Here is a 26,019-nt window from a genome sequence, read left to right as displayed (position 1 = left end):
CTTCCAACTCTGAGAAGGCCCTTCAGCACCTGAAGGGAGCCAGCAAGAAAGATGGAGAGGGAATTGAATAAGGGCCTGGAGCAGGACAGGACACAGGGAATGGCTTCCCACTGCCAGAGGACAGGGATGGATGGGATATTGGGAAGGAATTCCTCCCTGGGAGGGTGGGCAGGCCCTGGCACAGGGTGCCCAGAGCAGCTGGGGCTGCCCCTGGATCCCTGGAAGTGTCCAAGGCCAGGTTGGACATTGGGGCTTGGAGCAGCCTGGGATAGTGGGAGGTGTCCCTGCCATGGCAGGGGGTGGCACTGGTTCACCTGTTCATTCCAACCCACACCTTTCTTTTAAAGAATCGGATTTGGGAATAAAGAGAGGCATTACAAAGCAAATCGCTCTGGCTGTGGTGCAGGTATTGAAATTTTTCCAGAAAAAGGGAAGCAGACACTTCCATGGCAAATGGGTCATTTCAGCTTGGCTCCTGCCAGCAGGTGCTCGAGGGAAGGGAATTTTATATCACCCCCAGGCCACTGCTGCTGAGGTTCCCAGACAGACTGTGACTCCAGGATCTGGTGATCCTGGGAAGGACAGGAGATGTTGACAACTTCCACATCTGAGGGCAGCAGAAGAACCCTCAGAGGAAGCAAGAACAAGTGGGAAGAAGCTGCTCTGGCAGAGAGGGATGTTTATTTTGGGTTTGTGTGGTTTATCTTTTTCCACTGACTCTCTACAAAGCATCTGAGATGCCTGAGGAGGAATCTCAGGGAGGGAGCTTAAACTTGGCCTCATTTGCCCATTTTCCTGCAGAGGCACCCCAAAGCAGCACAGCTCCATTTAACTGAAGAGCCAAAAGCCAGGGGTCATGGCTTCACCACCCTCACAGGGAAGGATTTCTTCCCAATATCCCATTTAACCCTGCTAATCCTCTTGGAAATGCCATGAACTCTGCATCACCCTTGTCTGGAAGGATGCTGAGAGAAATGTAGGAATCTTTCAGCTCAGCTCTGGGAGAAATTCCTGGTTTCTGGAAATCCCCAGTCTTAAGGTCTAGAATCCCAGAAAGGTCTGAGCAAGATGGGATGAGCAGATGACCAAGAAGAAAAAAAAAAAATGAAACAAACAGAACCCTAAAAAGAATTAATTTCCCAGAAACTGGATTAATAGTCTCTAGAAGCTAATTGCTACTTTCAGTCAAAACCTGTTGCTCAAAATAACCAGTCCAAACAATATATTAAAATTGGGATAAAAAAAAAAAAACCTTTCCAAGGCTTTTTCTAAGTCTCCAGCATGGCTTTAATTTGTGTCCTGATGGAGGAACTTTCCCTGCCATCCTCAGTCCTTCCTCCACAGGGATTGGAAACATGGGACAAAGCAAAGCTGCTCCTGCACTCAGCCCTGAGCTAGGACCAAGCCAGGAGCCTCAGGAAAAGACAACAGACACAAGGAATGGGGAAACCTCCCCCAGAGATGGGAATGTTGGTTCAGGAACATTAGAAAATTTAAGCTAATTAATACCCAATGTCAGAAACCAGATTGCACCATTCCCAAGCAATGAGACATCCAGAGACAACCCAACTAGGCAGATAAAAATGACATTTTATTTTGTGAAGAACACTTGAAAAAGAAAGATGAAAACTCTTCCAGGCTTTGCAAATAACCATCAGAACCCACGGAGTCACAAAGACTCAGTTTCCAAAAGGTGTTTCCTCTCCCCAGCCTTGTTTTCCATGAACTCTCTCATTGTGGAATGGCCCACAAGAGTTTTAAGAAAAAAACCCAAAAATCATTTTGAGCCAACATTAGAAATGATCAAAGATTGGTTCAGTGCAGGCGCTGCTACATTACACTTGAACAAAAGGCACAAAATTCCCACTTGGAATTTGCATTTCAGTTTCTCCAAACTTGGTGTTCTCAAGCAGAGGCCAGAGTTATTAAAGAGGGGAAGGTTGAGCTCAGTCCAGCAAGAACCAGAGGAACTAAAGTGACAGTAAATAAATCCAATGGGCTGGAACCACGTGGGAACATAAACCGTTGGAATCAGCACCTCTGATCCCTGCTGTAAACCCAGGCTCCCAAGAACACCTGATATGGAAAGAAGGCGACAAAGTAAGATGGGAAAACATCCACTGCCCTCCCTTGGGCAGCAAATGTATCCATGAAACTGGGATTTCAGGATTCAAGTGAGTGAGGACATTAAACAGCCCCTTCTGCAGAGCATCAAGCACAGGAGCACCTGCTGAACTCTAAAGATATGCAGAGAAATAAATAATAATTGTGTGTTTCACGGTGCTTTTCACTTCTTTTTTTGCTGATAGCAGTGTCAGTTTTTATTTTTATGCTGTCTGAAATACCAGAATAGTGTTAACCTGTAAAAGGTACATGAAAAAATCTCATGTTAGCCAAAATTTGAGGAATCTGTTCAACTGGCAGCTCCTGCTACAAAATCTACACATACAGCAAATAGGTCAAATATTTACTGCAGCCCCCAAAAGCAGGCTTCTGTTTTGTCCTGTCATGAGCACAGATTTAATTAAGGATAATCAGGCTCACTTTGGAGTTCATACTTCAGAGCCTTTCACCTGGAGCCCAGCTCAGTGAGCTGCTCAAAGTCAGCTCAGGACACCAAAAGAAACAGGTTCTCCAACGTAACAGGGTATCAGGACAGCTGGAAAGATGAGAAATGTGGGAAATTCCTCTGAAGAGGAGCACTGAAAATAAACACAAGCCTTTTTCCTGAGTACAGTAAAACCCACTGAAGAACAAACATCAGATCTGTCCATTTGTTCCAACCATTTTGTCTGTTAATGAAGTTTAGGGTCAAAAAAAACACCCTAGAAAGTGAAAAGTGAAGTTTCTGGGCAACAAAACAAGCCCCAGAAACTTCAAAATCTAAGATTTTGTCCCTGTTGTTCTATATCACAACAGGTCTCCAGGTTTTACATCTTGACAGATCCTGGACTTGCTCTTTTTGAGCCAATTTCTTATACTTTGCTCAGAGATTTCCATATTCCCTTCATTCTTAATGGCGGACTCCAGCTCCTACAGACTTGGGTTTAGAGATAAAGACGGAAAAGCAAATTTTGGTATCAGCAGCAACTTCAGTGATCAGAGATGGGAAAAAAATCTAAAAAGAGATGATTATGACTGCATTAAATCTCAGTAGTGATGGTGCAAGAGGTCATATGTGACCCAACTAAGTGTTTGGGGTGGTTACAAAAGAGTCACTGAGGGGTTATACAATATATCAATCCTTTTCCTCCTCCATAAAGTGCATTTACTCAGCCTGAGAGTAAGTACCACACTGAGAAAGGGACCTTAAAGCACTTCCCCAAGAGAGAGCAGAAGAAAATCCAAGTTATCCCGAGTCCTACAGCCAGTTTGTGCCTCAGGGATCCTTGAAGACACTTGGGGAAATCCCCTCTTGCTGCTGGAGCTGAGGCCCTGCAGGCCAGGTTAGTACAGGGTGGTGTGGGCAGAGCAGCTCCTGGTGCTATCTGAAAACCCCCACGTTGATGGAAAGAGCAACCTCTGGTTTGCGGGGCTTCGTGGGGAGCTTCTCCTCGGGGAAAAAGGGATCCTGGACACGCTCCTGCCGGCTGCAAAACAGAAATGACACCGTTAATGTTTAGTGCTGGGCCTTAGCAGGGTGAGCCTGGCCTGAACTCTGAGCTCCAGTCAGCTGTGAAAACAGCCTGTGCAAGGCCAGGCCAGCCAAGGCTTCATTTCCACCTCCACGGTGCCTCCCAGGAAGAAAATCCACCAGGGAGAGGAACACTGAGAGCCAGGAGCTTGAATTATCCAAGTGCTCCCTGCAGGATTACTGGAACTGTGTGCTCTGAGAGCACCCAGCTACCACTGCCCTCAAACATTATCCAATTAGCCTGAATCATAGAAAGATCTGGATTTCAAAGGACCTTAAGGACCACCCAGTGCCACCCCCTGCCATGGGCAGGGATGCCTTCCACTGTCCCAGTTGCTCCAAACTCCTTCTAACCTGGCCTTGGACACTTCCAAGTGGGCAGCCACAGATCCTCTGAGAAGCCACAAACATTTTGAGTATTTCAGAAGAAAAATGAAACTAAGTGCTCACTACCTTTTCCTCTTTTCCAGAGCCAGCTGCCTTTGCTTCTCTTTCCCAATGTCATCCCTGATGGTGCTGAAGTCCTTGGTGTCATCAAGGAGAAGGTTCTGTTAAGAAAAAAAGTTTGGAGAGATCAGGTTGGAGATTTGGACTGGAGAGATCCAAGTCAGAAGGTCAAACTATCTCCCAGCTGTTCCTTGACTGACACATTAAATTTCCAGATTGTTCCTTTTGACTAGTTTTGCACTGATTCATTTCAAATTAATTAGAATTGCAATGGTTTGAGTTGGAAGGGAACTTAGAGATGATGCAGTCCCACCCCTGCCATGGGCAGGGACATCTTCCACTGTTCTAGGTTGCTTCAAGCTCCATCCAACCTTGCCAGGAACACTTCCAGGGATGGATTTCTTCCAATAGGTTAAAACAGCAGGAGAGAACATGACATTTTTCTCCTACTGCTCTAAAACCCAGCCGGAATGTTCTTTCCTTCTAACTAAGCCTGACTTCTAGCTCAGAGTTCAATGTTGAACAATTCCTTTTCACACCTTAAAATAGAACTGTCATAGTTCAGTAACCTATAATAAGTAAAAGATTTGTATCTATATTGTGATTTTTAAAGGGCACTTTCTTGGATTTTTCTCAGAATTAAAAAAAAAAAAAAAAAAGTCTAAAAATGAGGGCAAGAAAAAAGACCCAGGAGAAAAAGGAAAAGCAGCAGCAGCAGCAAGAAATTTCCTATCAACACAATGCAATGTCCAAACCCATATCCCAGTACTCTTAGAAATGCAGAAGGATGAGAGAAAACCAGGAAGAAATGAAGACACTGTAAAGGGGACATTGCCTGAACCCAATCCTCATGCAACAATTAAATCCAGGGAAACTTACCTTCACCCCAATGATGTCTCCATCCTTCAGGTGATAAGGTGCTGACTGCAAACTCTCCTGCTTTTTCCTCTTTTTCCTCTTGGAGATTTGCTGTGTCTGAATAAAATCAAAAGCAGAAGAGTTTGGAATTCTCCTTAAATTAAATCCCTAAGTAACTGCAGCCCATGCAACACAAGCTCCTCTCCCACAACTGTTGGATTCTGTCATTCCAGATCTTACCCAGCTAGATATTGGCAGCCACTCAAATCTCTCAGGGAAGTATTTGGCTATTTCAATTTTATCTACAGGGAGGCAATAGTGAGAAGCCACTCTTTGCCTCAGAGCCCAGGTTGTGCATTCCTTGGAGATATCCCACACCAAATCCCGGGAGTCGAAGTAGTCCCTCTCTCCTGGTATTCCCATCTGGACTCGTAGCAGCAGCTCGTGGGGGCTGGCAGTAGGATGAGAGAATGGAAATTCTTGTGAACTATGCTTTCAGAATTCCCAGCCTTCCCCCCTCTCCTCCCTCACTTTGTGGAAAACAATAAACAACCTCCAAGGCTTTCCCACATCCTGAGAGCCCTGAAGTCAAATGCTGCTCAGTTAAGGCTTCCCTCAAATGCAGAGCTGTAAGAAACAGGGAAAATAAAGATCTTGAACTCCTACCCCAAATTCTCTTCTTCTTGCAACGGTTCTATGCAGATTTCCACTCTGGCCCCCAGCCTGTAGTCACTGAAAAGAGAACAGAGATTGTCTACATGGCTCTGGAGCTGGGCTGGGAGAGCTGGGGGTGCTCACCTGCAGGAGAGAAGGCTCCAGGGAGAACTCATAGCCCCTTCTGGGGCCTAAAGGGGCTCCAGGACAGCTGGAGGGGGACTGGGGACAAGGGATGGAGGGACAGCAAAAGGGGGAATGACTTCCCAGTGCCAGAGGACAGGGCTGGATGGGATATTGGGAAGGAATTCCTCCCTGGCAGGGTGGGCAGGCCCTGGCACAGGGTGCCCAGAGCAGCTGGGGCTGCCCCTGGATCCCTGGAAGTGCCCAAGGCCAGGTGGGACACTGGGGTTTGGAGCAGCCTGGGATAGTGGGAGGTGTCCCTGCCTGCTGCAGGGGGTTGGTCTTTAAGATCCTTGCTGATCTTTAAGGTCCTTTCTACCCCAGACTGAGCTGATGAACGCCCCCACCCCAATCCATCCCACATCCAGCCTGCTGCACATTCCCCAGGAAACCCACCTGAGTTTCCGCTTGTTGTCCCGCAGGAGCTTGCCAGGGCGTTTGCTGTCCACTGTCCAAGCTCTGAGGAACGAGGGCAGGGGCACAACCTGCTCCTGGCAGCAGGGTAAGGTCAGAGCCTGGAAAACAGAAATACTGCATCAATAATTTTACCATCCAGTCTCCCTGGAAAAACAGAACACCACTGGATTAACTCTCAAAAAAGAGGGCAAGGTATTGAGATTTATTCCACACCAGCTGTTGCTTGTGGCCATAAGCAAAATATTCACTTCTCAACCTCAAAGGAAGTTTGATTTCCCTCCCTCTCAACAATTCTCAACTCAACTTCCATTTCCAAAGTACCCAATTTCTTTTTTTAACCAAAATCTGAACAACTGGGAGGGAATGAGGCAATCATTGCCCCAGTCTCTGGCCAAGTGCTGAGCTCCTCGAAGCCCTTCCCAAGGACACAGCATTTCCCATGCTCAGCCAATTTCTCCTCATTCAAGATGCAAACAGTTCTCCACAGCAGTAGCCCAGCAGAGCCCAAAACTGAAGTTTGATCCACCCAAAAAAAAATCAGTGTTGGTATGGAGCAGAATCAGGTGAGAGGTCCTTCCCCATGCAGTCCAAGTAGAAAATCAACTGCTTAAACCACACAAAGCCTTTTTGTAGGATGAGGTAGAGGACATTTTTGTGGGTTTGGGGTGGGTTTTGGGTTTAGTTTTTTCTTTTGGGGTGTTTTGCTTGGTTTGGTTTTTAGTTTATTAAAATCATACAAAGGTATTTTAATTTCTGGCCAAACAAAATGAGCCAGACCACCCTGGCTGACAAACCTGTGCACCCCAAAGCAATTCTTTATTCATCAGATTTCACATACAGGAATTAAAAAAAAAAAAAGCATACAACTAATACAGGAACAATGTGGAAATGACAAAGTGGCTTTTTAGAAGGTGCTTGTTATGTGTGTACTTCCCATGGAGAGATTTTACACTGACATGAAGACAAAAAGCTGCAAGGTAGAGCTTCAGCTGAAGTGCAGTAAGGCTCCTGCAGGCCAGGACACGTGACAGGAGGATGGGGACAGCAGGGACACTAAGGAAGTGTCTGAGCTACGTGCTCCAGCTGCCTCTTGGTACTTACCAGTGACCATGGCATAAATGCCATGGCACAACAGACTGGAGACAGGGGAAAAGGAAATAAAAAAGAGCTGTTAATGGAGCTCAAGTCATCACAGCGCTGCTGCACAGTCCAACACAGAACATCTAACCTGCATCTTCAGGTCTTCCAGAGACGCCTCTCCTGCTATCTCTATCCTGCCAGCATAACAGAGATCCAGGCCTGGGTGGGCAGGTGCTGGTGGAGCTTTGAAATGGGGGAGAGGGAAGAGGAAGAAACAAATAAGAGAAGAGTCAACATGATTTGTATAGTCCTGAGAGATAGCAGTCACTTCATGGTCACATTTCACTTAGAGAAGGAGTCTGGAGTTCACTTAGAATATCCAGGAATCCCAGACTGGTTTGAGATGGAAAGGACCTTACAGGTCACCTCATTCCAACCCCCTGCCATGGCCATATCCAGCACACAAAATACATCCCAGTAATTTCCCAACAGTTCCTATACAGCTCCAATCCTGCAAATTTCAGGACTAGAAGCAGTTATTCCCATTTATAAATAGTGTTATTTACTGGTTAAACCAACTGCAAGCAGAGCTGAATTTCTCTTAGCTCCACTACTGAAACCAACAGAGGAAAAAGTGAAAACTGAGAAAAGGTTTGAGGCAGAAGGAGAAAAATGCAAAGAAAACTTCTACAAAGAGAGGGGTCCTGCCCTGCAGCACAGCTCAGCACCAGAGGAAAATTATTTTTAATACAAAATGAAAAACCAATTTGTTCCCCATTTTCCAATTCTCTTATTTCCACTTCATCTTCTTCTCCCTTCTCAACCCTCACTTGATTTTGCTGCCCTGGCTTGTTTTGAATTTGGATTTGACCTTTAGGAGAACAAATATGTTAAAACACTACATTTCAGGCCTTGGATGCTATGCAAATTTTACCCATCCCTCCTTCTACGGCTTCCCAAAAAGCAACACAGCCTGAAGGGAAGTAAATGTGCCTTCAGGAGTCTGGCATTTGAGGCCAATCACATCTGTGCTCATGAAGGAGATGCTTTACAATGCTTCCACTGCTTTCAGTACAGAGACTGACAAATAAAGAGCCCCTGCTACAAGATTTAGTGGTGCTTTGAGCAAACCCAGATAAGGAACATCCCCACAACAGGATTATCCAGCATTTACATCCAAAACTGCATCTGTCTCCTGAGTGGTCCTTTCACCATAACCTTGATGCAAGTCATGCAGCCCCTCCTAGGTTTCAGGAGGGTTTTAAGGCTTTGGATTAAAATTTGGGTTTGACTCAAAGAGCAAGCAGAGATTATTCCTTTCAAAGCCTGGCCAAGCTCACCTGCTGCAGCAGACACCTTCAAAGCCTCCATCTTCCAGGTGATCCCATTCACCTGGTCTTGTGCTTTTTCTCCATGTTTCTTATGGCTTGAAGGCTTCAGCCACCAGATGGGGATTTTCAGGAAACCCTGGAATAGAAAATACCAGGTGGCTCAAGTGTTGTGTGCAGACAAGGAGAAATTTCACCTTTAGCAAAGGAAGAGAGAGAAGATTTGTTTAGAACTAAGCTTTTGGAACAGGCTGCCCAGGGAAGTGGAGGAGTCACCACTCCTGGAAGTGTCCAAAGAATGAGTGGATGTGAATGAGCTGGGGATGTGATTTCATGGGGAACACAGTGATGGTGCAAAAATAACAATGCTACGATTCTGCAAGGGACTCAGGGTCAGGTAGGACAGGGCTTGGGGCAACCTGGAACAGGGGGGAGGTGTCCATGCCATGGCAGGGTGGCACTGGATGGGCTTTAAGGTCCCTCCAAACCCAAAGCACTCTGAAATTCCAAGTCTGCAGACACTGCCCAATCTCCTTTTACCTTTCCTGGAAGCTTCCCTTCGGTTATAACCAAAGTGTCTCCTCTGCAAACGTTGAGTTCCTTCAGGGTGGCATTCTGCAGGAAGAGAAAGCCCAGGATCCCTGTCAGCCCACACCTGCCTTTGTCCCCAGGGAGCAAAGAACCAATGGATTAAAACAGGCTCCTCTTACTTCCTGACTTAATGCTTCCCCTGCTTCATAGCACCAGTCAAGCCTTCTCAAATGCCAGTTGTCACCTACCAAAACCCAAAAAGACACACACAGAAAACTAAGCAGTCAATAATGGCACTGTGGGAAAATATTACAAAACTCTTAACAAGCATCAAGGGTCCTTTTTCTTTTCTTCTTTATTTTTATTTGCCTTTTAAACACAACTCTGACTAAATGAATTATCACTTTCATCTTCCCCAGACCCTTTGCTGTATGAAAATAATCTTTTTATTTTATTATATTTTATTTTGAAAATAATCTTTTATTTTCCTCACCTATCTAATTATTTTCCCTGGTTTCAGAAGAGAATTCCCATGTGTCAAATTATCATTTGAATCTATGACAAGCTCCTTAGAATAAAAAACTATATTATAAAGACTTCACATTTAGAATTCTTTCCCCTCCTCACATTACAATGGTACACAGATCATTGAAACACACTTACAAGGTTTAGGGTAGAAAGAGCTGTCTTAAAAATATTAAAAATTCCTTTAAAATATGTAAATAGCACAACTAACCTGATAATCCAGATTTCTCTAGCATTAAATTGAGACACTGAAAAAATAAACACAGAAGAGAGTGCTGTCAATGCTGAAGATGGGAAATAAATCTTTCAGCAAATCTATGTTAGAATTTTCTGACATGAAGAGTGACTGATTGCTGGTCAATTCTTAAAACAATATAATTGGATAGACAAGATGTATTTGGGCTATATATTAAACCCTTTACAGATGAGATGGCTTTCAGGCAAAAAATTCACCACATCAGCTGAGCCAGCTTTCCCAAACTGGTAAAAAATTAAATGGGTGATGTCAGTTTGTTCCTTGACTTGAATAAATTCTGCCCTGGAGTTTGCAGATGTAACTTTTAAAAAAGTTAAAGCTGCAAATTCAACACAGGACTGGTAGCACCAGAGTTCCCTTCACTCTGTGCACGGCTCTTCCCAACTCCTCAGCCTCCAGTTCTGAGCAAGGAATGTTGTCCAGGAGCTTGGGAGCAGCCAGCCTTACCTCTCTGACAGAGGCAGTCTCCTCCACAACTATCTCCATCTCTGGGCTGCAGCTTTGGTCACTCCCAACCATGAAGTACAGGAAGAGCTGAAAACCCAAACACTAACTATCAGAATAAATATGGAAGTGTAAGAACAATTCCTGTGGCAAGAATGTCATCAAACAGCACTACAACAGCACAAAAAGCCAAGATAGTTGAGTTATGGCCATCAGCAGATCCTCATTAGCCACCCCTGGTCTCTAGAAATGCACAACTACTCCTTCCCCTGCACATCAAGGCCAGGTTGGACATCAGGGCTTGGAGCATCCTGGGTTAGTAGAAGGCATCCCTGCCCACAGCAGGAGGTGGAACTGGATGAATTTTAAGGCCCCTTCCAACCCAAACCATTCTGGGATTCTGGAATATTTACAACTTGCACAGTCAAAGAGCAATATCCCCCTTTTTTTTCCTTTACTCTCTTTAGGAAAGTCCCTGCAGCAGGCTCCTCCCATCCCACACTGCTGTACCTGAGTGGAAGTTGGAGCTTTCCCACGGCACAGCCCAAGCAAGCTTCCCATCTTCAGTTCTGCTTCCTTGACTGTGTAATCCTCAGGCACTTCAGGGAGGACAAATAAAAACATCAGTTTTATCATCCCCAGAGCAAGCTAAAAACCTTCAGTACCCTCTGGAGAGCTTAACTTGCTCAGCCCTGACAGCAGATCTGTGAGTGTCCTATGAGGAGAACAAAGGCATGGAGATCTCCCAGAGTCCATCAGAAGCACAGGTGGATTAGGGATGTGAGCAGTAAAACCAAGCTGGACATTTCAGTTTAACCCCCACATCTGTATTGGTACTTTTAATTAACTTCAAACTGGGGGAAAACAAACCCCACAGAACTGGTTCAGTTAAGCCTGGGACACAGTGGAGTTATGTGCAGGTACTTCAGCCAGGAAAGGACAAACAGAGGCACAAAATCTCCCCAGTGATTTCTTACAGAACAGTAATGCAATAAATCAATTTACCTGGAGACAGAAGTTTCCCATTGCCACTAACAGGTCTCAGACAGCTCTCGGTTGCTGCAGCAAAAAGGGCAGGAAATAGAGAAGTATTAAGTAATTCAAATAGGAATAAAATAGGAATTTGGCTCAGAATTTCAGACAAGTAACACCTTTAATATTGATTACAAGAAGTTTATCTTAGAGGCCTCTCTCTGTGACATCAAAAATATTACTGGACAGAGACTCCTAGAGTCTCCATCAACAGCCTCAGCTTTTATTCTTTCACTGAAAGGAGAATTATACCACTAAACCTGCTCAAAAGCCAGCAAATTGTAACATTAGCAGATTGACAAAGCAGCTGAACACCTACCCAGCTCCTCCTCCAGCTGAAGCTCCCGGATCGCTTTCATTTTGATATCTGACATCACCTAAAAGACAGGGACATTAAAAGGGATATGAACAGCCTGGAATGCCACCAACACCCCTGCTTGTTCAAGTGCCAGTGCACAAAGATAATCCTTCCCCGTCTCTTTTAGCTTTGGCTACTGACACCACCTCAAACTTCCATTTACAAATGGAAGAAAGAGAAAGAGAAAACTGTTTGACACTAAAACACTGCACTGCACTTTGCACTGCCTGCAAATAACCCAGGGATTGTAACTCTGAGCTCAACACTAATTTCTGCAGGGAAAAACTTCATCCCTGAGGCTTAAATCAAATGAGCTGGGCCAAGTGCAGTGGCCAAGCTGTTCAGGAAAGCAGAGTCCTTACTGTGTCAATAGTGGCAGTGATTTTAACGTGTTTCTCCTCCTCTTCCTCCCCACAGAAGTTTTTCACTTGGAGCCAGCTGATGTCATAGGTGAAGGCAGTCAAATTCCCACTTGCCACGTTGACAAAGCTGTGGGAACCAGCAGTGCAAAGACAGTCAGAGATGGGAAAACCAAACCTTGGCAGGGCTCCATCACTCACCAGCACAGCTCCCAAATAAATGGATGATGCCAGAGCTGTTCATAGTGATGGCATCCCACAGAGCAGAGGCCTCAGGGAGCACAGAGTGTCATGAGACCCCAGATTTGCCCTTGGCACCTTTGCATTCACTAAGCATGAGTTGCCCCCACCAGGTTTTTTCCCCCCTTTACAAGTGTAAATCCAAAGTTGTGACTGGTGCTACATTTTGAGGGCAAGAAAAATCTAACAGCTGAAAAATAGCTGGTCTGCAAAACTTAAGATGAAAATACTTGTATTTATAAGCTCAAAGTGATAACTAGTTACAAGAACATTGCTGTAAGCATCATTTACTTGCTGTTAGTATCATTTGAACTAAAAGGTTTTGCCAAAATTGCTTTTTTTTGTTGTTGTTGTTTAATCATAGTCATAATCAAAAGCCTCACCTCTGGTCATGGCTGTCTAAGATCAGCACGGAGCACCCATCCCTGAGCCCAACGCTTCGGACTGTTTCCTTCATGTCTTCCTCATGGAAAACTTCCCAGTTCTTGGCTTCTCTGTCTGCTCCTGAGCCATTTTTGAGTATGATCCCCCCTGCTGGAGCCAAGGCCGAGTGCAGCTGCCCCAGGCTGGTGCTGCAGGAGACGACGAGCTGGCTCTCGCTGAAATGCTGCCCCTTGCCACCCTCGTTGTGCTCGGCCAAGCGAAGCACATTGAGCACCACGGGCTCGTGCTCAGGGCCTGTCAGCACCTTTGTGCCTCCAACCTGAGGGAAAGGAGGAAGGAATGCCAGCTTTGTGTGATTGTGAAATACAGCGAGAAGATTGAGACTCTCCCCTCACAAACAAACCATCTCAGACCAGAATTGTACTGAGCAAACAACCGGAGGAACCACAGGTGTTGGGAAGAGATGGCAAAATGTTATCCACAGAAGCTGTGGCTGGATCCCTGGAAGTGTCCAAGGCCAGGCTGGACAGGCCTTGGAGCAACCTGGGACAGTGGAAGGCTCTGCCCCCATGGCAGGGGTAGAATGAGATCCTTAAGTCCCTTCCCAAACCATTCCATGGTAACAGCAGCTGGGAATGAAGTGGACACTTGGCAAAATCTAGAACACAGGAATTTAGCCCAAATGTTACTGAATATTGTGACTTTACATTTTAAAATCTTGGTCTGATATTCAACCCTAGTTCTTTGCTGAAGAAAATTTAATGGCACAAAAACTGCAATAAAAAAAACTATACCAAAAATAAAACCAAGACAAACCTGACTCTGTTACTACACGTTTGGGTGGTTTTGTTTGGTTTGGGGTCTTTTTTTTTTGTGAGAAAGCCAAAATAAAATGGATACTTTTACAATAAAAATAATTCCAAAGTAGCATTTTATTCCACTAGAGAGACAGAATAAAATGCTGTGCTTGACAACCACTTCTGGGTTAAGCAGAAGCCTTAAAGGAAGATGGAAAACTACAAAAGCAGCACAGGATTTCCAGAAGACCTTGCACAGTCTTATCTCTTCAGAGCTGACAGGGAAGGAAGTGCTTGGTTCCTTTACCTCTTTCCCATTCCAGATGAAGATGTCTGCTCCATCAGCCAGCCCAATCCCATCCAGGGTCACCTCATCTCCTAAAAATGAGGAGCAAATCATCAAGTTCTTGCTCCTCACAAACCACAAACAGGGTCATCAAGTTTTTAAAAGTCACTACACTTAAAGAACTGTACAAGCAGGGGGAGGAATATTTAGTGCAGCTCTGAGTGTGTCTCTATTTTGAAGCCAACATCACAGAGAGCTGTGTTATGTTCTGGTTCAACACTGATTTTCTCAACTGACCACAGAGAACATAAAATTTAAAGTTCCTGAGTAAGTTTTTAATGACTGACACTTAGAATTGCCTAACAAAGCAAAGCTGGAGACAAAAATGACAGTTTGAAAAACTGATGTGCCCTTAATAAATTAATGAACTCTATGTGAGCAGCTCCTTTACAAAATTCCTACTTCAGCTGAAGTCTAACCTACATTTTCCTTTGATGTCACCCTGGCTCCTCTCTTCTATCCTCTCCTCCACCTATTAGGCCAATCCTATGAAAGCAAAAATCCACAAGCAAATCAAGGGCGAAACACAGACTGATACATTCTCATCAGCAAATGTGCTTAACTTGCTTAAGATCTGCAGTCTTACTGCATTTCACAACAAAGATTTCACAGCAAAGTCTCAGAATCGTTTATTCCACTAATAAGAGCAAAATAAATAATTTAAATAACTTATAACATGAGTATGAGCCAGAACAGTGTTCAGAAATACACATCTCCAGGATGGTTTATAGATGAAATCTTTGATGTCTGCAGGAATTAAAGTACAGCAATAGCATGGAAGCCTGGCATGCAGTGCTCTTACCATCAAGCACCTGGTACAGGTGTAATCCTGCTGGTAAAGGCTTGGCCATGCTGAGAACCATGTCACCTTCCCAAGATTCCAACATCTAATTGGGAAAAAATAACCAGAAAAATTCTGTAAAATGACAGTGAGCAGTAACTCACAGCACTCACAGTAATTACAATCTGCTGAACAGCCTGGCTCCCAAGCTCACTTGCTGACATTTAACTGGTAACTCTTTGAAAAGACAAAGACAACTCTGACACAAAATGAAATATTGAGAATAAGCCTGGAGCTCTGCAAGTGTCAATCCATGGCCATGCACATGCTGCCCAAATATAATTAATTAGCTCATGTGAACTTTGAAGTCTCCATAGTTAAAATTCCACCAATTTCATGGCTTCAAGAACAGACCCCACACCACTCTTTCCTCCTGTGTAAACCCATATGAAGTTTTTAGTCTCCTAAGCTCCATCTGCTGTTGAAAATTTCTCATTGACACAAAGATTGCAGCATAAATATATTTGCAAAGGTTGCAGTGGCTCAAGTAAAAATGATGTTTGAATTCATCTGATAAGAGCAGGTACCTGGAACACTGCCTGCCGAAGTTCTCCCAGTGTTTTCCTTCTGTCAATGGTCAAATCCACCACACTCTCTTTCCAAGAAAGTGAAGGATGCAAAGCCCCGTTGTGGAATTTGTAGCAGGAGCTCAGGTGGAGATGTAAATCAATGCCATTGTTCGCTGAGTCACATTCAGCTCTTTGGGAGAACAGCACAACAAATTGGTGAATTTAACACCAAACAGGTGTTTCTGTGTAGCTGTCCTGGAACTGATCCCCCCCAGGGCTACATATTCCTCTCCTTTATACCTGTCCCTAGTTCTAGCAGCAAACATTTAAAACAGTAAAGGAGTGGAATTCACTCAGAAACACAATCCCAGGATGGTTTTGTTTGGGAATGACCTTAAAGCTCATCCAGCTCCACCCCTGCCATGGGCAGGGACACCTTCCCCTACCCCAGGTTGCTCCAAGCTCCATCCAGCCTGGCCTTGGACACTTCCAGGGATGCAGGAGCAGCCACAATCTTGTGTGAAATATCCCATCAACTGTCACTCTTGTGTCTGTATTTTGATATCTTAACTGTGATTCAGGTGTATCTGCACTTGTGTGTCCAACCTGAATACCACAAGCTCTTCACTTTTCTGGCCGAGAACAGCACTTATCTGTAAATTTACCATAAACCAAGCCCTTCCCCCTTCCCCCTGTGCAGAACTCCCTGTGTGAACACAGTTCAGATAATGCATTCCACTCTCTTTCCAGAATTGCAGTGATTTTCAGCAGAAAATGGTACAATTTGAAACTGTATGTTTCCCTTGAAATTCTGTAGGCTGCCTGCTAACAGGGAAGCCAGGGAACCAGCAGAAAATGGATATAGAAATTATATTCCTCAATTAACCTCTATGACATTGAACCATTTGGGTTCTGACTCTGCTCAAGGAATTTCTTTCCTTTTGAATCCCTTGGGAGTCCTGCAGGTAAGAGCTGTTTGAGTACAGTGACACCAACACACCTCTTTTTTTGCAGCTCTGTATTAGCAGCATTCATTTCATTCAGCAGGTGCTCAGGAATTTGGTACCTTGGATTTCCTCGTGCTGTAACAAAAATAATACAGGCTTAAAATGTGGTTTGGCAAACAAGAAAAGTGATCAAGAGGAGACATTACAGTAATCACTGGAAGCTCAACTGCAAGATGATATAAAGAACAAACAAATGTTTTTACTCCTTCCAATCAACCTTTCCTTAAGGGAACATAACACATAAATACCATTAACAATAACTTGTATTTGTTCCAGCTGGTGCTCTGCCATTATTTGTGGAGCATGCTAAAAACAAATTAGTCAGCTACAGCCAATTAAGAGGTTACCACCTCCTTGTATCTTCATTTAATTCTTTTTTCAAATGATCACTATAAGGAAAACTGGGGAAAATAAAGCTTGGAAAGGACATAGAAGCCTCCTAGAAAAAGAGGTTAAAACAGGAAGACAACCTCTCAGAATCATAAGAGTTTTTGTACCTTCAGGGGGCCTTTTCAGCTGAGCTTTTCTGTAGAACAGCATGTAGGCACTTTCTTTACCCTGGAATTGCTTCTCAATATCCTTCTCCTTGATGGGCTGGACTTTGGAATCATTCAGATCAAACCAGTGGCACCCAACAGAAGCAGCCCTTGGCCTTGGGGGGTTCTTCTCACAGTTCCACTGGACATCATTTTTCTGGGAAGGGCTCTGGAGATTTTGTCCATGAGAATCCAGCCTGAACTTGTGTGCTTCCTTCAGGCCAACCTTACTTCCATCAGGAGTGAGCTGAAATATCTGAGGATGATTCTGCAAATACTGAAAGGGAAGCAAGGACAGGATGAAGACGCCAAGTGTTAAATGCAGCAGCCTGCAGGAAGCTGCTCCACCGGATTCTCCTCAAAGTAAAACACAAACCCCATTAATTCAACCCTCATTTTATGGTGCTTCCTCATGTTTACCTCTGTAAAAGCCTCACATCCACACTTCATGCCTACATTTAAATATTTCTTGTGGAAACTGCAGGGAGCTCCCTTCAAAAAACAAGCTAACATCAGTTTTCCACCTACCTACAACACAAATGCTGAAGCCTTTTCCTTAAGACATCATAAAATACAGCAACCAATTGGAAAATTGGTTTTACTGGGAAAAAAAAATACTAAAAGTCTCGGGCAGACAATTCCTTGGTAATCTTATGTTCACCAGCCTTCTAATTCACATTACAAACCTCTCCTTGCACATGCTAATCCAAGGGTCAATATTCTCAACTATCATCCTCCTGGCTATTCAGTAAGAAAATGAATGATTATTAAAGTTATCTAAAACCAAAACTAGCAAACCTGTGATTACCTTTCGTAATGCTCCGTATTGTTTTCTGTATTTCTTATTCCAGGACACCCCTTTCTTCTCCAGTAATTTCTGCCCTAATTGATCTACAGGAATTTGTTTAGCTTCTTCCTGCAGAGAAACAAAAATCTAAGGTAAGATAAGCTACAGAAGTCAAGGGGTCAACATAAAGAAGCCAATTTTGAAGTGTTTTAATCATTCCTGGTTTTTAGTAAGCTGCTGTAGCATCATCTGGAGCTGTGTCAGAGGGGGTTTAGGCTGGATATCAGAGGAAGGTTCTTCTTTCAGAGTGTGGTGGAGCACTGCCCAGGCTCTCCAGGGAATGAACACATTCCCAAGGCTGCCAGAGCTCCAGGACAGCGCTCTCAGGAATGCTCAGGTGGGACTGTTGGGGTGTCTGTGCAGGGCCAGGAGCTGAATCAATGATCCTTGTAGCTCCTTTCCAACTCTGCATATTCTGATTCCTTTTGCAACAGCTTTGGTGAGCAGCTTTAGGAATGCTCCAAAAGGACCTTTCTCCATATGAGGAGTCACTGTTAATATTGAAGCCAAGTTTTAAATGCTTCACACTAAGTTCAGAAGAGCTCTGGACACTTAAGCCTGCCCACTCTCCCAAACACCAACCCCTTGTAGGTTCCCTAGCTCCAAAACCAAAGCAATGAACTCCTTACATACCATACCTCTGATAAAATCCTTTTCAAGACTGCCAGTGGGTTTTCTGTTTCTTTGGCATTCTCAGTGTCTCCTAAAGCCCTCTCTTCAATCAGCCCATCCTCTTCCTCCTGGGTAAGAAAGACACTCACAAATATTGTGGTTCCACACACAATTAGAGGGTTAGATTATTCTGTGTTGACATCATCATGCACAATTTCAGAGTGTGAAGGACATTCTGATAAACTGCCCTTCTCAATGAGGCCAATCACACAAAGCCTCATCAAAACATTAAGTCTGGATGCAGATTCATCCAGTAGCTCTTAAAGCTTTTCTGAAAAGTACAACCTTAAAAGCAAGGAAGAAAAATGTTTAGGACTTACTTGGAGCTGCCAGTTTCCTAATTCATCCACATCTCTGATATAAACATGATAGTGTCCTCCATAGCAGCCACCTTTGTGTATAATAACAGAGAAGAGCTCATACATGTACTCTGAATCATCCATTTCAGTCTTTAAAAAGAAAAACAATAATTGTAACAACAACCAAGGTCAGTCTCTCACATAAGGCCAGCTTTATACCTTCAGCATCACTTCAGACATTTCTCACTGTGTTTGCATGTGCAGAGACTAAAACAGCTTTTGAAGGCTGGGGATAGGCTGATAAGCCATAAAACCTCAGAGTAGTTTGGGTTGGAGGGACCTTAAAATTCATCTGGGCTCTTGCCAAGGGAAGGGACAACTTCCACTAGCCCAGGTGGCTCCAAGTCCTGTCCAAGCTGGCCTTGGACACTTCCAGGGATGGGGCAGCCACCACTTCCCTGGGCAATCTGTGTTTATTCAACAAGTAGGATTCTGAACCATTCTGGAAATTCAAAATATTTTCAATTTCAATGCTTGTCCACAACCAAGCTTATTTTGTTTTAAAGAGGAGAGAGAGAAGCAGCAACACCTGGAAACACTAAAACTGGGGAGGGGGAGAAAATGCCTCCTCAAATGCAAACACTGAGAAACTTCCAAGCTTGCACTGCAACACTTCAAGAAGAAAAATGTCTGTTCCATAACAGTGCCTCTGTTATGTTGTTGAAGGACCAAAATTTGTCACTGAGCAATGGCATAACTCAGTTTATAACCAGAAACATATTTATGAATGCAAACACAGAAAAATGGAATAACCACAGGCACCTAAAGCACATATAGCTCAATTTATACATGATGCTATCAGAGAATAACCACACAAAAATAAATTTCCATTTCCAGATAATCTTCCTGTCAAGGAAAGGTTAGATAACTTTTGGGTAATTATTTCACCCTTCCCCCTTGTAGCTACAAGGTAGCTCAGTTCAAAAGTGAAGGAGGACACCACAGTTATTCAAATACCTGACAAAATGCAAAATAAGAGATAACCTTGAGCTGTGGGTTCTCTGCTGAGCATACAGAAACTTTTAACAAATGTTACCAGTGCCCACCTGCTCACAGAAAGGCCTCAGGTTGATCTGGATGGGGAATGTGTAGCAACTCGTTTCCTTATACCTCTCACACTTCTCAAAGTCAAAGTTGAACCTCAGGAGGGAAATGGTGAGGAAGGGAGGCAGCTTGCGTAGTTTAGCAGACTGGGAAGGGATTTAAAAAACACTTTAAGCACAGACTTAGAACAAAATTGTGCTTCCACCCTGCTGTGGTCAAATCCTTTTCCACCAAAGCTTTGTTACCACCAGAGAGACAAGAACAGTGCCCTCATTTTTGAAATGTCTGCCCTGATTCTCAATTTCCCTTCCAAATACACAACCTAAAAGCCACCCAGATCTTCTCTCCTTGTTGAGCCCCACATCCTCCTTGACTGGTGATCACCAGTCCCATACTTGATCCTGCTACAGCAAATTAAGGACATTGGTGAAATCCAGTCAGTAATGACAACTCCCTAGCCCATGGGCTCTATACAGGCAGTCACAGAACAACCAGGAGCTAAAGTGTCCCTCATTTCCACAGGGGTGCACCCTCCAGACAGGAAAGTCAGGAAAATCCATTTGAATGACTCCAGATTAATCCAGATCCAACCACTTGATGAGTGAGCACATCAAGAACCCTCCTGAGAAATAAAACTAACCACCTTCTACCACCTGTGACAGCAGGTGTGGGTTCCATGGCCACATTTCTGAGTCTTTCCAACATCTCCATCCTCCCCTCCACTGGCAGAGCCATAACAGGAACACACACAAGGTTTAAGAAATCCCCTGAATTAGGAATTCTATTTGCATCCACAGCCTGGCAACCCTAATCTCTGTGATTTCCTAGCAAAATTCAGAGTTCCCATTCTCCTCCTGCATGGATGAGCACTTGTGAGAGGCAGACAACTTATCCTGTACTGCCTTGAACCCAGTCTAGTTAAACCCCAGCCAGCTCTTGCAATAAGACATGTGAGGCACTGCTGAGTGTTCCTGAGCTCCCAAGTCACTGATTAACCTGGCCTGACCTCAGCTTCCATTTGGACTACTCCCTCAATATCCAGAAGGCTGCCAGGTTTGGATTTCACCCATCCTGCAGGAGGCCAAGGGGCTGTGACCAGGGCAGAGTGCACCAGCAGCCTGAGTCTGCCTCCCTCCACAAAATCAGAGCAACAGATCCCATTCCCTGCACAGAGCAACAGCTGCTCGTTGTTCTTCTCTCTAATTTGGGTTCTCCAGAAGTGAGCATCCATGATTTCTCTCATTGCATATTTTTACTTTATGCTTTAACTCATCTTTTAGCCAATCCCCCAAAATACCCCGAGCAAGGTATAGCAGAGGTGTTGAATGAGTCAACACTCTTCAAATTACACCAGACTCAGTGTTAGGGACAAAAAAACTGCAACATGTGGAAAACGAGCCACAGGAGCTTTCTTTGACATCCCTGCTGAAGTTTCATGGAATCCCTGAATGGTTTGGGGGTTGGAAGGGACCTTAAAACCCATCCAGTGCCACTCCCTGCCGTGGGCAGGGGATGTTCCACTATGCCAGGATGCTCCAAGCCCAGCCTTAGACACTCCCAGGGGTGGAGCAGCCACAGCTGCTCTGGGCACCCTGTGCCAGGGCCTGCCCACCCTCACAGGGAAGAATTTTTTCCAAATATCCCATCTAGCCCTACATCATCCCACCCCAAAGTGTTACCTTTGAAGCTTCAACCAGTTTATCACAAGCTCCACATCGATACAAGTTGTCATTCTCAAAGTATTCTTCTTCCACATACATGTTCCACAGGGCCTCCTCCAAGCCAGCCACACCTTTCACTGCCACCGTGAGGTCCAAGAAATCTTCCTGTGCAGAAAGGACAAGAAGAAATAAGGTTCTGAGGGGTCTAAGTTTGTGGTGATTAGAAAGATACCCATCCTACTCATCACATTGATGGGGAAAAAAACCCTTGTACAGTCACAGAAATTGATTTTTAAAAACTGATTGTTTTAAACTACAAAGAGCATAATAGACTGTAAAGATATATTTTGCTATTACCTCACTGCACTCTGTGCTAACTACATCTATCAAAGGCAGGACTTGTGAACTCAGAAGATGCAAAACATTTGGGTTTTTTACCTCCCATGTAGAAAATGCAGCCAAAGACAAAGTCCAACACTCACCACCTGGAATCAACAAGGCACTCAACAGGGATGACATTATTTTTGGACTTTAAAACCAAGAACATTTAAAGCCAATAGCCCAAAGAGAACCCCCCAATGGAAGATCCCTGGCTTTACCTGTCTCTCACTGACGTTCTTGCACTCCTTACACACAATCTGGTTGACAACAATGCCATGGTACAGGCGGTTGATGAGGTCATGGCCTGACGTCCCCACGAGGGAAGTCTCCAAAGCACTGAAGAGGATCCTGTTCAATTCCTGCACATCATGCTGCCTCATCTCCTGCAAGAGAAAAACCAAACAGGAAGGACTGCAACACTGCTGTGCTTGTCTTATAGCTTAAAAATAAGATTTCAAGGGTCCCAGTGTCTCAATGGCTACTCATACATTTACTCCTTGAATAGTGAAGTACTACCTTTATTATTTGTAATTTGGTTATGCTACAACCCACCTAAGACACTTTCACTTGGGTGTAATTACAGAATTCCAGAGTGATTTGGGTTGGAGGGACATTAAAGATCATTTTGCTTGACACCCTGCCATGGGCAGAGACACCTTTCACTATCCCAGGTTGCTCCAAGCCCCAACCTGGCCTTGGACACTGCCAGGGATCCAGGGGCAGCCACAGCTTCTCTGGGCACCCTGTGCCAGGGCCTGTCCACCCTCACAGGGAAGAATTCCTTCCCAATATTCCATTTAAATTTCCTGCCCTCTGTCAATCTGAAGCCATTCCCTAGATTTAAATTAATCTCTGACTGACAGAGTTCAACTTGAGTAAGAATCCAAGTAACTGAAGACAAGAAGCCTGTTGGAAAAACACTCCTGGAAAAACAAAGGAAAAGCTACTGGAATTGTATCTAAGGGAGCAATCATCTTTTGTTCCTCCCTGTAAACAACTGCCATGGACTCCACGTGGAGATCCAACAAAATACACCAAGATCTGACCCAATTCAACATCATCTCCGCAGCGTGAAGGATTTTAAGGTATTTCCTATATGTCAGCCATCCAGAACCCATCTCTATCCAGGGAGAAGAGTGTGGGGATGGGGATTGGCACCTCGTGGCTGCTCCAGCCGAAGCTCTCAGTGAGGTCTGTGGTGGATGCAGCCTGCTGGTCCAGGAGCAGGAGCTGAGCAAACAAGCGCTGCAGCTGCAGTGGGATTATCCGAACCTGGGAACAACAGCAAGGGAACACAGCCAGCATGTCAGGCACAGCCTTCAAAACAGTCATTTCAACAAAACCAGAAGCAATTTAGTACAAAGTTGGTGATAAACTACCCCTGACTATTTCATAACACATACTGCTCAGCTCACACCAAGCAATCACATTTTCTTCCCAAAAATCGACAGTGCCTCACCTTACACAGCCAAGGAGAATGGTTTGGGGTGGGAGGGACCTTAAAGCCCATCCCATCCTACCCCTGCCATGGCAGGGACACCTTCCACTATCCCAGGCTGCTCCAAGCCCCAGTGTCCAACCTGGCCTTGGGCACTTCCAGGGATCCAGGGGCAGCCACAGCTTCTCTGGGCACCCTGTGCCAGGGCCTGCCCACCCTCACAGCCAAGAATTTCGTCCCAGTATCCCATCCATCCCTGCCCCCTGGCAGCCATTCCAGTGGGAGCCATTCCCTGTGTCCTGTCCCTCCATCCCTTGTCCCCAGTCCCTCCCCAGCTCTCCTGAAGGGCTTGGCAGTGTGGCTGAAGGAGCTGGGGGGGAGAACATCTCAGCAGAAAGAGACTCCATATCTGATTTCTGAAGCAAAACCTTATAGCAATGAAAGCTTAGACTGGTGTGAAAAATCCAGTATCAGCCAGACCAAACTGCCTTTCTGTGTCAAATTCAGGTTTTTACTCATTTTCATCAGTTTCACATGAACCATATTCCTCCAAATCAACATCAGACAGTGGCAAATAAGAAAATTCCCAACACCTTTGCATCTGGTTTCCTGCTGTCATCCAGAGTCCCAAGTTCTTCAGGTCCCAGGGAGAACAAAGCCTCTGCAATTGGTAAAAAAAAATATTACTTAAAAGTAAAAAAAGACAACATCCCCTCTTTAAAAATTAATGTATTTTAATGTCAAACACTATGACTTTATTCTGCAATAATTTATGTAAAATTAAGTGTGTCCCAAAATCACCTGAGCTCACCACGTTTCTTAAATAAATAACCAGAAGTGCAACTCTTACCGAAATATCAACCCCAACAACATTTTAAGAAGGTTTTGAGCACCTCACCTCTAAATTCAGGTGTGAAAAGCAGAGTCTGCAGAAGGGAATTGAGGTAGCAGGTCCCACCCTGGTTTTTGATTCCACTGAGGTTGGTGAAATCCCTGGGAGCTGGAGGCTCAGACTCTCTGGGCTTTGATTTCTTCCCTTTCCCACAAGGATTGTTGGAAATAAAGGAAAAGTCCTCTTCAAATAAGTCCCCAAACATTGTGAAGGCAGAAGAGTCCTTTAAAAAGACAAAATAAGCATTTACTATTAAAAAATGCAGTTGGACCCACCCACCTCAAATCCCCCCAGATAAACCTGGAAGCCCTGACTGAAAAATTTGTTTATAGTTTTTTTCCACCTTATTCTGGTAATTCTAACAATTAATCCGTGTCAAAGTGTAAATTAATGTAATAAAAAAAAGGGTGAATTAAAAGCACTTCCGTTACCACAGATCTGAGCAGACTTCTCACCAGGATCAAACCCACCACAATTCCATTTTGCACAATGCTGTTTATTCCCACAAATGAACTATCCCCTACCTTGGAATATCCTTATCCACCTCCTCCAAACCCCTGGAACTTTTTCATCTGAGACATTAAAGCAGAAAGATTTTAAAGTTTTACTTTCCCCATTAACATAAATAGGAAATAAATCACTTTGCATCAGCTTTTTCCCCTGTGAATGCAGCTTTTGACTGCCTTAAAATCTCTGTAGAGGCCCCTCCTCCCAAGCTGCTGGATGGAATTCCTGGGCTTGGCACTCCTTCCCAGCTGCCTCCCAGTCCTTGTTCCTGTTTCCAGTCAGGCCTGTTGCACTTTAGCATTTAGATTCTTCTCCTCCCTGAATGCCCAGCAGCTCCTGAGTGGATGGTTTGTCCCAAAAAAGGGCCATATCCAGGAGACACCACCCACCCAGCACTCCAGAGAGTGCCAAATCCTCCCTCGCTCCTTATTTCTGGATCCTGGGAGCAGAGCACTGCTGCTGGCAGCCTCCCTCCCTCCCTGAAAATCCACACAGGAATAGCAATTGGAAGGGATTCTGGATGGCCCAGTGCTTTCAGAGCACAGGGCCTCAAACTGGAATAAATCTGTGGCAGGAGAAACTAAAATCCTGAAATAAATCCGTGGCAAGAGATCCCAAAACCTCTCTTATAAATCCATGACAGGAGATCCCAAAATTCTCTAACGTTTTCATGACAGGAGATCCACAAATCCCTCTACTAAACCCATGAGATTCCCAAACCCCTCTAATAAATCCATGGCGGGAGAGCACAAAACCCTCTAATAAATCCATGACAGGAAATCCCCCAAACCCTTTAAGACAGCAATGACAAAGGATCCCAAACCCCTGTAATAAATCTGACAGGAGATCCCAAACCCCCCTAATAAAAGCATGGCAGGAGATCCCAAAAGTCTCAAATAAAGCCCTAAGATTCCCAAAGCCCTCTAATAAACCCATGCCCGGAGTCCCTAAAACCTTCTAATAAACCCATGCCAAAAGATCCCAAAGCCCTCAAAAAAACCCAGAGCAGGAGATCCCAAACCCCTCTAATAAATCTGTGAGAGGAGATCCAAAATTCCCCTAATAAAACCATGTCAGGAGTTCCCAAAACCCTTTAATAATCCCATGCCAGGAGTTCCTAGATCCATGCAGGAGATCCCAAACCCCTCTAATAAATCAATGAGAACAGATCCCAAAGCCCTCCAAAAAACCCACGGCAGGAGATCCCAAACCCCTTTAATAAATCTGTGAAAGGAGATCCCAAACCCCCCGAATAAACCCACGGCGGGACATTCCCAAGCCCCTCTAACAAAGCCGTGCCAGGAGCCCCCCCAGGCCGGACAGTCTGCCCCGGCCCGGCGATCCGCGGCCCCTCAGGCCCCTCACTCACCGTGCCCAACCAGGCCCTACCGCCACGGGCCCGCCGGCGCCGCCATATTTGTTGTGTGGCGCCGCGCAAAGCACGCTGGGACC

At 44.7% G+C, this 26,019-nt stretch overlaps 1 protein-coding gene across 2 annotated transcripts; it reads right to left on the bottom strand.

Annotated features, from left to right (window-relative positions):
* Positions 1 to 1,570: 1,570 nt before the first annotated feature.
* Positions 1,571 to 26,019, bottom strand: USP40 (ubiquitin specific peptidase 40). 2 transcript variants are annotated; one of them, XM_015635428.1, is made up of 32 exons: positions 25,937 to 26,019; positions 24,067 to 24,283; positions 23,762 to 23,829; positions 22,889 to 23,002; positions 21,949 to 22,113; positions 21,368 to 21,514; positions 19,691 to 19,834; positions 18,606 to 18,734; positions 18,252 to 18,353; positions 17,575 to 17,682; positions 16,728 to 17,043; positions 16,224 to 16,305; positions 15,242 to 15,413; positions 14,676 to 14,760; positions 13,835 to 13,905; positions 12,730 to 13,049; positions 12,110 to 12,236; positions 11,709 to 11,766; positions 11,363 to 11,416; positions 10,868 to 10,956; positions 10,361 to 10,447; positions 9,869 to 9,905; positions 9,312 to 9,376; positions 9,142 to 9,216; positions 8,614 to 8,740; positions 7,422 to 7,516; positions 6,173 to 6,291; positions 5,606 to 5,671; positions 5,180 to 5,390; positions 4,961 to 5,056; positions 4,088 to 4,182; positions 1,571 to 3,590 (listed from the first exon to the last, which is right to left on the bottom strand). In XM_015635428.1, exons 2-32 carry the CDS (start codon positions 24,263 to 24,265, stop codon positions 3,485 to 3,487), a joined length of 3,729 nt encoding a protein of 1,242 aa, XP_015490914.1. In that variant the 5' UTR covers positions 24,266 to 24,283; positions 25,937 to 26,019; the 3' UTR covers positions 1,571 to 3,484. The 2 variants fall into 2 exon arrangements, with proteins under 2 accessions (XP_015490914.1, XP_015490915.1); XM_015635429.2 differs by lacking the exons at positions 1,571 to 3,590; positions 5,180 to 5,390.

The sequence above is a fragment of the Parus major genome, chromosome 7 (assembly GCF_001522545.3).
Source record: "Parus major isolate Abel chromosome 7, Parus_major1.1, whole genome shotgun sequence".
In the NCBI taxonomy this organism is placed as follows: domain Eukaryota; kingdom Metazoa; phylum Chordata; class Aves; order Passeriformes; family Paridae; genus Parus; species Parus major.
The sequence above is the reverse complement of the archived record's forward strand: the minus strand, read 5'-3'. Positions and strand labels throughout refer to the sequence as shown.